Source organism: Ixodes scapularis, unplaced genomic scaffold (assembly GCF_016920785.2).
Source record: "Ixodes scapularis isolate PalLabHiFi unplaced genomic scaffold, ASM1692078v2 PGA_scaffold4__175_contigs__length_147842914, whole genome shotgun sequence".
Taxonomy (NCBI): domain Eukaryota; kingdom Metazoa; phylum Arthropoda; class Arachnida; order Ixodida; family Ixodidae; genus Ixodes; species Ixodes scapularis.
Window position 1 is genome coordinate 102571292 of NW_024609879.1, and position 13849 is coordinate 102585140.

Here is a 13849-nt window from a genome sequence, read left to right on the forward strand (position 1 = left end):
AATTATAAGAACTTTAGAAATGCGTGCGATAAATTCTGCGATAATATTTAGAAGTTCCGATTTTATTCTTTAGACGCATATCGCCATGAAATGATAACGGAGAATGACAAAGTAATCACTATGTTTCAACCGCAAGACGCTCGTTATCTCATCCTTTTTTTTATCTTTGAAGAAATACTGTTTCTTTTTCTCACGGCACACAGTCCGCTTTGGCGGATATTTGCACACGGCGTAAAAGTTAAAGGCGAATACGCCACGTGGAGACAGGTAAGTGAACTACAGAGGCGCCTGTCGCAAATTTCTGGTCAAGCTAATACTCAAAAGGAACGCTCAAATTTCATTTGAGAGGTAATAAAATTCGAGTAAATGAGCCAAGCTAAAAACCATAAAAAAAAAAAAAACACATGCGAGCAGGAATTATTTTTACTAATGACTAAAGCGAGGTTGTTTGGATAGCAAAACTTGTTAAAAACGAGGCGTGTTTTAACCGTGCAATTCTCAGTTCCAGTTCAAAGTTAAGCTGCGACCCGTGCTTTGTTTTCGCCAACGCCACCGCAGAGATACCAAGTTTTTTAACTTCCTAAATCCTAAATCCTTCTTCGCCTCAAAGAAACTGTCCTGGACAAATCTTCCCCACACCCCAGAATCGTGGTGGCAGTGGACACCCGAAAAGCCTTCGACGGCGTTCCTCATGACACGGTCCTCGCCAAAGCTCGTGATCTCGGATTGAAAGAAAATATCTATACAACTTTATTGCTGCTTTCCTAGAGAACAGATCATTCCAAGTGCAAATCGGGCAAGAAACCAGCAGCACCCACCACCTCGGGGTCGGTGTCTCCCAGGGATCCGTGATAGCCCCCACGTTGCTTAACATAGCAATGTTCCAACTACCGTCAAGGCTGGCAACTATTCCGAATATCGAACACGCCATATACGCATGCGATGTCTCAGTGTGGACCCACACGAAATGCTTAGGCAAACAAGAAAAAGCCCTCCAAGCGGCACTCGACACCATACATGCATACTTATTCGAAGGGGGTTTGACTACGGCACCAGACAAAACTGAGTTCGTCGTGGTTTATGGGGCAGACATACCAAAGCCATGGAAGCCGACAAAGACAACATCAGCTTATCAATCGGTGAGCAGCCCATCCCTCGCAAAGTCTCCATCCGATTGCTCGGGATGTTCATCGACGAAAAATGCAAAGCAAACTCCTGGTATAAGAGTACTGTCGCAACCACTAAACAGGTTCTGCACGTCCTGCGCAGAATCTCAGACCGTACCAGGGGGGTAAAAGAACGGGAACTTCGCCAGTTTTTCACCTCCTTTATTCACGCTAAAGGGATGTATGGTTTGCCATACCACCCCGTCACCCGGACGCAGCTTCAAGCCCTAGAGCGCCTCCACCACGAGGCAAGGCGAATAACCACTGGGCTCCCTCGTTACACACCGCTAGCAGCTCTGAAAAGCTGCAGTGGCATTAATGACCTCACAGAGTTTCTTGAGACACATCTTCACACACAAGAAATCCGCCTCGATCCACGCACGCGGGCAGACACACACTAGCCACGCTTGGACATGACATTAAAAACCTTCCAAACCTCCCACAACTGTCGCCGCCCTGGGAGTACATCATGCTCACCGATTCCACACCGCTGCCACAGCATATGCCCCCCGAGCAAGTAGAACGAAGACGAACATTCGTCAAGAGACATATCAAGTGGACCCAAACCGCCTGCCTGAAAGAAGATATCCGCATCGTCTACAAGGACGCCGCTTGTCCTCAAGATGGAACGGATTTTGCCACGGCTTGGGTTGAAACCACTACGTCAACTCAGGGGCGACTGTATCATGCCACAACGGAACCTGTTCACAGCACGCAAGCAGAAATGCAGGCTATCATTGATTATGTTCGATTCGGAAACGATTTGTCCAATAACAGCAACACCAAGACCCATTTCCACCTCTTTACAGATTCGCAAGTTGCACATCGGGCTTGTGCAGATATTCGGCACACCACCGTTGCTGTTGAGCAGCTCAGACTCTCCGTGAAACACTTACGTGCTCTCGGGCACGACCTCACAATACACTGGGTACCTGGACACTCCGGAATACCCGGCAACGAAAAAGCTCACCGCCTCGCACGCGCGCTTTTACTGTCCGTGTAGGCCAGAGCGAGATCCGAAGGTACAGTCTGCCTTTCTCACGAACAAGTAGAGTCCCGTACACTACCATCGTACCCAGCGGAAGAAATATTCAAGGCACGGCACTACCGCAGAGCCTACCTCTTGGCTACCGCCAATTCCCTCCTTACACCCTCCCTCCTCCTCAACTCTACCATCCTCACCCCTTACCTGCTACAGCGGTTACGTCAGCACAGCAGCAGCCACCGTAAAAAGGGCAGTGGTGCTGCTATCACCAGCCTTCCTGGTACATGCGCATTGTGCCATAAAAACGCTGATCTGGGGCACCGGCTGTGGGACTGCCCGCTATACTTAGAACCCCGAACCCGCAGCTTGACTACCATCCAGCAGAGTTTCAGGCCTACCTCGCTGCATGCCTGGGCCTGCCCGGACATCTTTTTCCCCAAAGTGACCGCTATCAAACTCTGGCGATCGCTGCTCGCGTACATCCAGCAGAGCCGTGTATACAGAGCGGTTGGTCAAAGGGAGGGGCGGGCAGAGCCAGGGCGTGCACCAGACGCAGAAAGTGGGCTGGACATGCTCCCTTGGCCAACCAGAAGCCCAAAAGAATCCCCTAGCGGTGGTAGCGAGAAACTGTTTTGGTCGAAGGTATATGATGGTATATGGTTTTAATAAGCGCGTAAGAGTGAAGTGTAGTAATTTTTTATAGTTGAAAATAGGGTGCACGTGATGTTTCCATCACGTGCACCTTACGGAAAAATCTGGCAAACGTACCAATAACAGCTTCGCTGTAAAAGGAGGTTCAAACAATTGGATTGTTAAAAGCTCTCCGCTTGTCATCTTACGGGAATGCTTTACGCTGGATGCCGATCGGTAACTCCTGTTGTGCTAGAACTTGTGATTCACTACCAACTGTGGGTCCTATAGGTCCAGTGGGGAATCACAAAGGAATTGCTGCCATCATTTTTTTAAAATGAATTTCAGATTTCTAGTATACATTTTATTATGTGGACTGCTACTAGTACTCATAATTGAAACTGACTCTTGTATACCCCTTGAAAAGCGCAAGCGGGGGTCGTGACACTCTATTTTATATTTTTGGGCGTCTTCGGGTTGCGGAGTTTGGTAAGCACTGAAATAGGCAATAAATTCCTTTATAACTTAGCGACAATAAATGAAAGGGTCAAGGAGGTTGGAAATTATTCGCACAGACAGGGGTGAAGAGCGCGCTCGAAGTTGCTACATGCGTGCTGTTTTGTCGTTGTGCTGTTTTGACGCCGTGCTGTTTTGACACCGTGCTGTTTTGGCACGTGCTGTTTTGTCGCTGTGCCGTTTTGTCACTTTGCTGTTTTGTCGCGTGCTATTTTGGCGCGTGCTGTTTTGACTGTGCTGTGTTGTCGCTTGCTGTTTTGTCGTGTGCTATTCTGTCGCGTTCCCGGAAAACAGAGCGCTTTGTGACACTGAACACTGCGAAATGTCGCACTGAGTGTTACAACGCAGTCCGTTTTCAGGGTCTAAACCTATTGCCAGTCTCGCCATTCGGTCGGCAGATTACAGCGACTAACTCGTTCGTCTGCTTCTTGCAAAGCGGTCGCTATGATGTCAGAACGCCGAGCTCTTATTGGCTGATTGAAAAATATAGTGCTAGACCTCCAGGCATCTAGCGTTGAGGTGTACCCACTATTCTTCCAATCAAGACCAATCAGAACTCAGCGTCGTTCTGACGTCACTGCAACCTTCTAGCGTTGAGGTGTACCCACTATTCTTCCAATCAAGGCCAATCAGAGCTCAGCGTCGTTCTGACGTCACTGCAACCTTCTAGCGTTGAGGTGTACCCACTATTCTTCCAATCAAGGCCAATCAGAACTCAGCGTCGTTCTGACGTCACTGCAACCTTCTAGCGTTGAGGTGTACCCACTATTCTTCCAATCAAGGCCAATCAGAACTCAGCGTCGTTCTGATGTCGCTGCAACCTTCTAGCGTTGAGGTGTACCCACTATTCTTCCAATCAAGGCCAATCAGAACTCAGCGTCGTTCTGACGTCACTGCAACCTTCTAGCGTTGAGGTGTACCCACTATTCTTCCAATCAAGGCCAATCAGAACTCAGCGTCGTTCTAACGTCACTGCAACCTTTTAGCGTTGAGGTGTACCCACTATTCTTCCAATCAAGGCCAATCAGAACTCAGCGTCGTTCTGACGTCACTGCAACCTTCTAGCATTGAGGTGTACCCACTATTCTTCCAATCAAGGCCAATCAGAGCTCAGCGTCGTTCTGACGTCACTGCAACCTTCTAGCGTTGAGGTGTACCCACTATTCTTCCAATCAAGGCCAATCAGAACTCAGCGTCGTTCTGACGTCACTGCAACCTTCTAGCGTTGAGGTGTACCCACTATTCTTCCAATCAAGGCCAATCAGAACTCAGCGTCGTTCTGACGTCACTGCAACCTTCTAGCGTTGAGGTGTACCCACTATTCTTCCAATCAAGGCCAATCAGAACTCAGCGTCGTTCTAACGTCACTGCAACCTTTTAGCGTTGAGGTGTACCCACTATTCTTCCAATCAAGGCCAATCAGAACTCAGCGTCGTTCTGACGTCACTGCAACCTTCTAGCATTGAGGAGTACCCACTATTCTTCCAATCAAGGCCAATCAGAACTCAGCGTCGTTCTAACGTCACTGCAACCTTCTAGCGTTGAGGTGTACCCACTATTCTTCCAATCAAGGCCAATCAGAACTCAGCGTCGTTCTGACGTCACTGCAACCTTCTAGCGTTGAGGTGTACCCACTATTCTTCCAATCAAGGCCAATCAGAACTCAGCGTCGTTCTGACGTCACTGCAACCTTCTAGCGTTGAGGTGTACCCACTATTCTTCCAATCAAGGCCAATCAGAACTCAGCGTCGTTCTGATGTCACTGCAAACTTCTAGCGTTGAGGTGTACCCACTATTCTTCCAATCAAGGCCAAACAGAGCTCAGCGTCGTTCTAACGTCACTGCAACCTTCTAGCGTTGAGGTGTACCCACTATTCTTTCAATCAAGGCCAATCAGAACTCAGCGTCGTTCTGACGTCACTGTAACCTTCTAGCGTTGAGGTGTACCCACTATTCTTCCAATCAAGGCCAATCAGAACTCAGCGTCGTTCTGACGTCACTGCAACCTTCTAGCGTTGAGGTGTACCCACTATTCTTCCAATCAAGGCCAATCAGAACTCAGCGTCGTTCTGATGTCACTGCAACCTTCTAGCGTTGAGGTGTACCCACTATTCTTCCAATCAAGGCCAATCAGAACTCAGCGTCGTTCTGACGTCACTGCAACCTTCTAGCGTTGAGGTGTACCCACTATTCTTCCAATCAAGGCCAATCAGAACTCAGCGTCGTTCTGACGTCACTGCAACCTTCTAGCGTTGAGGTGTACCCACTATTCTTCCAATCAAGGCCAATCAGAACTCAGCGTCGTTCTGACGTCACTGCAACCTTCTAGCGTTGAGGTGTACCCACTATTCTTCCAATCAAGGCCAATCAGAACTCAGCGTCGTTCTGATGTCACTGCAACCTTCTAGCGTTGAGGTGTACCCACTATTCTTCCAATCAAGGCCAATCAGAACTCAGCGTCGTTCTGACGTCACTGCAACCTTCTAGCGTTGAGGTGTACCCACTATTCTTCCAATCAAGGCCAATCAGAACTCAGCGTCGTTCTGATGTCACTGCAACCTTCTAGCGTTGAGGAGTACCCACTATTCTTCCAATCAAGGCCAATCAGAACTCAGCGTCGTTCTGACGTCACTGCAACCTTCTAGCGTTGAGGTGTACCCACTATTCTTCCAATCAAGGCCAATCAGAACTCAGCGTCGTTCTGACGTCACTGCAACCTTCGCGCAAAAAGCAGACGACTTGCTCCCCGGGTACCTTGCGGGAGAGCAGGGCTCTAGATTGCTTCGAGTACAACCATGTGGTCTCAGTGGAGAAAAGGCGTCTAATGTTTTTGTCACTGGAGCGTACCGACGTCAATCGTCCTTCTCAAATAATGAACTGGCTAAAGGACAACCTGTGAGTGTTGTCCTGTGTGCCTTGCCGTGATGTACGGAGATATAGACAGAAAAGAACGCTGCGACAGCAAACTCAGAACACGAACAATTAAGGAAGATATAGGAGCATTCTGACTAGTGCCACTTACAATACGTCATACTTTAAAAAAATGTTTGAAACTTTGGGTATCTTAAGTTACCTCTGCTGGCTGGATAAAATTCAGGGACACTTTAAGACCGTACAATGCCCCCTGTTAAAAAACAAAACAAACGGGAGTTCAGGTAGCATGAAAAGCTGAAAATACTTCCGTTTGTTGAAGCTAGGGTCAAGAACATTAGTCGCAGCAGTATATAAACGACGCCATACGAAGTCAACATCTCAACGCCAGGGCCCGTTTGCTCGAAGCGCCGTTAAGCGCTAACCGCGGCTAAAGTTAGCCGCAGCACCTAGGCGAGGGATTTTGAACTCACGTGAATGGCTCGGTAGCGGTGCAGGGGGCCACGCATGGCCCCGTCGCTTCGTTTAACAAAATGGCTGCGGCGTACGCAGTTCCCACGTTCGCGATCGCATTGGTGTTTGTCTTCACGGCCCGTTCACTCGGAGCCGGTTAACTTTAACCTCGGGTAAAAGTTAACCGTCCTACCCTAGTAGGTAACTACAAGTACCTAGCCAAGTTTGACGAGAGCTGGATGAGCAATAGCTCCGCGTTTTATTATAGGGTGATAGCTAGTGTCACTTACTGGTTGTAGCGAATATAAGTGGCTTTCGTGGAAAAAGATCCCAAAAAAGGGGGGACTCAACAATGCGCGCTAACGGGTTCTCGCGACGCAGCGCGGCATACATTTGAGCAGACAAATTTTTTGTTGCTCGTGGTACAGATATTGGGTAGGGTAAAACTAAAGTCACCCTTGATTGGAAAATTTATAAACGCTTGGCTGTCTGAATTGAAAACAAGCCTCGTTGAAATTTCCTTCCAAGTTCGAAAGAGGACGACGAAGTTGAGTCCTAGAAATATTAAGGAAGAAGTGACCAGTGAAAGGCGGGCTGTACACCGGCAGCATGGTTGGCCAGCACGTAAGAACTGTATATAACACCATCATAAACTGAAAAACATGTAATTTGGCTCCAGTGAAAATAGACCTATTAGTAAATTTCCCAAGCATCGAGGAAAACGTTGGAAGTGTAATTTCACGGTCCGCGCGCGCTGGCCTTCCTCTTATAAAAGATTGGAAGTAAATAATCATAATAAGGCTTTGACGAACGCGTGGCAAGGCAAAATTTGTTTTAGGCTTTTTGCTTTAGAATAATTACTACTGCAGACGCCAGCACGTGCAACGCGTGTAACTACAATCGCAGCATGCACCTCGGTGCTTGGGAGATTGAGAAAAAGGTCTATTAGGACGCTGTCTGCTTTTGTGTGCTATCAATACCCGGCCCATTGTGTCAAGGCAATCCACTTTTTAAGGACGTTGCCATGCCGACAATTATCGCGTTCCTTTAGGCCTAGGAATGCCCAGAATCGAGAGACTATCTAAAAAATGCGGCGAGGTCATTGCTCATGCTTTGCGATTTAAGTGAGGTAAGGCAAAGCGAAAGCCCCCTGTACCATTCGTTGCTGACTAACGCGCAAGATATTGCAGCTACAGCGACATATTACTTTCAAAAGCGAGCGGCGCTCACTCACCGGGGCACCGCCATGTTTCCCCGCATCCCTATCGAGCCAGTCACGTGATTTCAAAATCCCTCTCCTAAATACCGTGGATAGCCGCGGTATTTAGGAGAGGGATTTTTCAAGTACCGGAGTCCCTCTCAAAAGAAAGCCTACCGAGAGAAACCTAGGGAATCAATAGGGAATTGTAGTAGATCGTTTTTCTCCTCCGCTACGGTATCCCCGAAGAAAACGCCGCAGCTGCGCATGCGCGCTCCCAGCCTTGTCTGCATAGTTCAAGGTCTTGTGGCGGATTACGGAGCGCTATCCGGGTGCTTAGCGGGCTGCGGGAACGGTCTACTACAATTCCCCAATACTTCGACACAGCAGTCTTTGAGTTAGCGCTTAACCGCGCTTTGAGCAAACAGGCCCAGATTGCCCTTTTGAAATCATGAAAACACACAGCTGTACCTAGACCTAACCAGAGTGTGCCTCGCCTCACATGAGGGCCAAAGATCCTTATTCTACGGTCACCAAATGCGTGCTTACCTTCCCTTCTCCACACTTCATTCCATCTATTAAGGCGTCGTAAACGTAGTTATTGACCTCAGGATCGAAGCAATATACTCGACAATCGGGAAAATACGAGTTGTCCTGTAAAAGTAGAAAAAGGAAAAACGTTTTGGACGTTTTTATTTACAGGTTAAAAATTGGTCTTGAGAAAAATGTTTTCACTTATTTATATGGCGCCCTTCTATAGCGTTTGATGCAATAAAACTGTATCTAAGTTGAATTTGTAAATACCTCTTTAAATAATCCGCGACTGAGAAAAGAAATAGTCAAAAACAAAAAAATTCCTTTCCCCGTTTTTTTGTTTTGTTTTAGGATTGAAATTTTTGTTCCGTAGTTCATTTATTTAGAAATATTGATATATTATTGTTTTTTCGTGCTAACATATCTGAACTGTATTTTTGTGCCCCAGCGTAGAGTTGACCGTTTCCGCGCCTCTATAGAGGCGCGGAAACGGTCAATTCACAATAAATATTTGGCTCACCATATATGGTGAGCCAAATATTTATCGTCAATTTAGAAATGATCTCTTAAACATGACTTGACATTTTTTACAGTGAATGCCCAGTAATTCTTTTGTGTCCAAAGTTTTTATTTTATTTTTTTATTAAAAAATCTACGGTGGTTTTTTGTTGAGTAGGTTCTAAATTTTTTTTTTTTTTTTTTTTTACAGAAATGTGGATATTTAGTACGCATTACTGCCAGATTTTTTGTGTATGTCTTTTTTTTTACAATTGTATGTATTTACTTGTTGCAAATTACGGGGGATAGAAGCCTCAGTAATTCAATTCAACTACTGGGAACAATCGTATTCCACCCTGGAAATTCAAATCCGTGTTTCGTGCACTCAAAGAGGAAGAAACAAGAATACAGGTTTCCTCGTGGTGTGTGTCTTACCTGCGGAATGTATTCTGCATTCGGGTAGAGCCTCTGGCATAAAACCGTCGCGTTAATTTTGATTCCTGGAAGCTTTGTGGCGTTCTTCAGAAGATTCACATCCGATGCAACGTCAATGCAGTCTGCCGACAGGTTTCTATACAAAGTTGGTTTATGAAATAACAGCGACAACTTAATTGTCTTCATGAAAATTATTGAACTGTACCCAGTATTTTACAAAGCAAACTACTGCAAACGCCGATGCTGCCTACAATACAGATACATCTGTAACGCTCAAAGAAAAAATGTTTAGGATAAACGACAACAATTATTGCTTTCAAGGTGTAAATGAAAGGAGCGGTACAACGATATTCAATTGGAATGTTTTTAACTTTACACGAGCTTACTGGCACTAATGGGACTAAAGGATACTCGCACGCAACGCCGCTGGCCACGAAACTCCTTTGTTGCGGTGTAATTTCAAGGACAAAAGCGATCATTTTCCTTCAATCTCTCCTTTGCAAAGTTTGATGACGTAACGTGGAGATCACAGTACACCCTAATGACGATATTTGAATGCGGTTCTTAGATTGGACCCGAGCATTGCGTGGGCACTCGATTTGGGCTCGTGATAATTAATAGCTCGAGAAGCATTCGGGTAGTGGCCCGTGTCCAATCGCTGCAACGACGACAATAGCCGAGCCATAACAATGTCTGGAACTCAGCGCGTGTCCTGCGCTCTGCCAACCCCAGCGCGTGGCTATCATCAACATTGGCGGCATATAATCGGCTCCAGATCACTTGGCCGCTTGTTCTGGCCGTGAGTTGAGGGGGCGAACGCTGCTCGTTTTTCTTTATTTTTTTTTTCTGAGACTTCTATTGCGTGGGGTGAAAAAAGAACGCGTGTTTCATAGGTCATTAACGACAGGGATCCGTTCTAAGCGGTATTTGCGGAAAGTACAAGAATTGTTGCATCGCCCCTTTAATAACTAGCATTGAGATCCTGAGCTTTCAAAGCTTGAGATCTTAAAGCTTGTTATCTTCGTCCGTTTTTTTTTTATCTTTATTTTCCTTATTTTATGGTTTACAAGTATGATGTTCCCATAGTGCGGATCTGAGTACAACCGTATGAAACCCAACGGTTGGATCGCAATGCTGTTTAGGTAGTCAGTGGATTTTTATCATTTTCTTATTTCATATTTTTACGCATGACATTTGATGAGGCGATGAATCACCGAAGAAAACTAAACGTTTAATGGGGCGAACTTGTGCCCAATACCAAATAAAAGAAGGCTAGCGTCGCAGGCGTCGATATCGGCGAAACAGCAGGATCGAGCGCTGGGGCGAGAGTGACTCTGTTCGGCGCGGCGCGGCCTCATTTGAGACTCCCCTGGGAGCCTAGAACATTCTACCTCGTTCGTTCTCGAAGTATACATCCCGAACATGAACAAGCCTACGCGGCCCTCCAACGTTCTATAGAATCTTCTACTTGCGTCAAGAAAGAAACCGACAAGCGGTGGCAACATTCGAACCGCGGCCACCTTCGAGGAATCCAAGCGCGCCGCCTACTTGCTTCGCACGCAGCAATATTTCTGTAGATTATAATTTTCACGTTTTTTTTTGCGGACCATCATGGAATGGAACTCACTACCGGCATATTACAACGGTTAAACCAGCTGAACTACGAAATTAGGGAGAAAGGAGTAAAGACAGGTGATCGCTGGTGAGCATGCAGCAAACATGCAGCACGTGAGCATGCAGCAAGCATAAGAGCCCTAACAGGGCCGGGGCATTTAGCCGCTCATTGTCGAGCATGCACGTGCGAGGCTAAGCTCGACCTGGGTACCATATTAGCTCACCACAAAGACCAGCTCGCCCGTGAAATACTTGAGGCCTTGGCCATAGAAGATAAAGAAGAAAATTGCGTTAGTACACCATCTATTGCGCTACAGGAAAGCGAAAAAAGATTCCTCCGGAAAACCAGTATCCGAGATGGAACAAAAAAATCAAGTAGGAAGAAGAGAAGGTAGCCACAACGCCAGTAGACAATGAGAGGAAAACGAAGAATCTGTATTAAATAGTTGGTAGTCCAGCGATCACCTGTCTTTACTCCTTTCTCCCTAATTTCGTAGTTCAGCTGGTTTAACCGTTGTAATATGTACCACCAACTAGCTCAGCTTCTACCCCCTGTCACTACCGGCAGACGTGGTGTGTCTCGAGACTGGGCATCTTTGTTATAAAACATGGTGACCCCGCAATAATGCTTATATACAGGCGCTGCGGACGTTTGATGAATACAGAAAAAAAAGAACTGGGTATACGTCAGAAAGCGCAGCAGCTATCGAGTTGTGAGGACTTGTGAAGGTGATATTACAATTTTTTGATGCGTAATTCTAAATAGCTAATTTGTAAATCAAGGCTCTAAACACTTACCAGCATCATCACGCAAACAGGCAAATTAAGTACGATAGTTACTACATATCTATTGAATACTCACCTCATAAAATTTGCAATCGCTTGTTTTGAACATTCCGAAAATTCGGAGTTTTGCAAGCCGCGTCCGATAGGGCTCATAATGTTTCCCTGACCAGGATCACAAGTATTCGGAGACTGTCCATCATGGCGGCTGCCACATCTAAAAGTGGGTTGAATTAAAGGACGTCACAAGTTTTTTTATTTTGCGACTAATATTATCCTTAATAATCTTATACAAGCAATACAGAGATCTGATAACGATGATAATAACTCTTGAAGAAGGGGAACAAAGGACAAACACAAATCTCCATACGCAGCTAGGTTTTCATTTGTCCTTTGTCCCCCTTGTTTTCACTTTGCAGGGATTATTATCATCATTATTTTTGTGCAGCTCGCTTACACCTTTGCATTAATTGCAACATCATCAGATCTGATCCCTCGCGTTATTCGTTACTTGCCGACAACTTGCGACACTCTTTTAAACCGCTTCAGTCAACATCCCGGTTGAAAGTTTTTGAACTTGCTACTTTCTCATTACTCTTAATGTGTCGGTTTTTGAAGCAGTAGCGAATATTCGTCATCAATAATATTGTCTTGCTTTCTAACGCATTAATTCAGGAATCGCTGTATTATAGTGAATTTCCTCGTGCACGTGTTTGTTTATCTAGCGTTTGTTCGCCTTGAAATCCAACGAGGGAGCTTTGTTGAAAACTATGTTGTGTACTTGTGTCACGCACGTAGCCAGAATTTTGGTTCGGCGTGGGGGGTTGGGCCCGCCTATGAAAAAATGCTGTATGAGGGGGAGCGGGAGAGGAGGTCCCAACCAAATGAAATATTTCGGGGGGGGGGGGGGGCGGGCCCCATGGGCCTCCCTCCTGGCTACGTGCCTGACTTGTGTTGTGCATGTTTGTCTCCAGAAGTAGCTAAATACCGTCACTTAATACTCTCGCGACACGAAGGAAAATATATTACTCGTTCCTTCCCTTAGGAAGTATCTAAGTAGTTACTGAGTTACCGGGAAAAGTGACTACAGCATGTGAGCTAACGCTTTTAAGACATTTTAGACGTGCCGCAAAATTCGGTTTCTTAGCGCTGCAATTTACTACAGAGGTGCAAGCAGGTGCTGGAAGTTTGCTGTGAAATAAAATCAAGAAATAAACTTACTTTGCTAAAAAAAAAAATCTTTTCTGGGCAATTTACGTTGCCACTTCGCAGACGACGCACGCGTATAGAGAGAAGAGCTGCCGACAGACGGCGTCCACCGCGTCCACGGTTCGCAAGCCGATTTGAGTTGATAGCAGACGATCTCCCAAAAGAACCCGAATCGGCCGGCGCTCCCTCGATGCGGCGAACACCATCTGTCGGCAGCTCTTTTCCCTACGCGTCCATCGTCTGCGAAGTGGCGGCGTGGTTGCCCAGAACAAGTTTTTGCTTTTTTCTCTCGAACGAAGTAAGTTCATCCCTTGATTTTTTTCACCGTAAACTTCCACCACCTGCTTGCACATCTGCAGTAAATTGCAGCGCAATAGTTAAAAAAAAAGAACTATTTTGTGCGGGCAATTTAAATTGCCTTAAAAAGCCCCTAAAATGAAAAAAAAAAACACGATTATTTCAAAGTCTGGTTGGTTTGGGACACGCGTGTCAAGAAATAGATTTTACGCGGAAAAAAAAAATTTTTTTAGTGCAATATTGACGGCGCGAAACCCGATTTAGTCGGCAGTCACCTCCTTTCCACTTGTTTTCTCTCTCGACATTTCGGGCCAGTGGGGAGAGGAGGAGTGGCTTCGCCTTCACGACCGAGATGGTCATTTCGGAATGACGAGTGACGTCATGAACTTCGCGAGCAGAATTTCAAATAAATCTTTCGCCGTCAATATTCCTCTAAAATTTTTTTTTCTCGAGTAAAATTTATTTCTTGACACGCGTGTCCGAACCAAACAATTCAAAAAAGTTTTTTTTTAAACAGTTGGGACTCTTTAAAAGCGTTAGTTTACATGGTTTAGACACAGTAACGCGTTACCTTCTGAGTTCCCACGCGTTACGCAAACGCCTGGCTCTATGACACTGAAGTGTCATAGAACCATAATTTTGTACCCGCTCCAGATATGA

The 13849-nt window shown here is 46.0% G+C and overlaps 1 protein-coding gene across 1 annotated transcript in view; it reads right to left on the reverse strand.

Annotated features, from left to right (window-relative positions):
• LOC115328226 (venom metalloproteinase antarease-like TtrivMP_A) overlaps positions 1-13849 on the reverse strand; it is a 57059-nt gene that overhangs the window by 1396 nt on the left and 41814 nt on the right. The window contains exons 11-13 of the mRNA XM_029989438.2: positions 11763-11900; positions 9287-9422; positions 8369-8473 (exon numbers count right to left, since the gene is read on the reverse strand). Of these exons, the coding sequence (XP_029845298.2) occupies positions 8369-8473; positions 9287-9422; positions 11763-11900 (379 nt within the window). The remainder of the gene's footprint in view (positions 1-8368; positions 8474-9286; positions 9423-11762; positions 11901-13849) is intronic.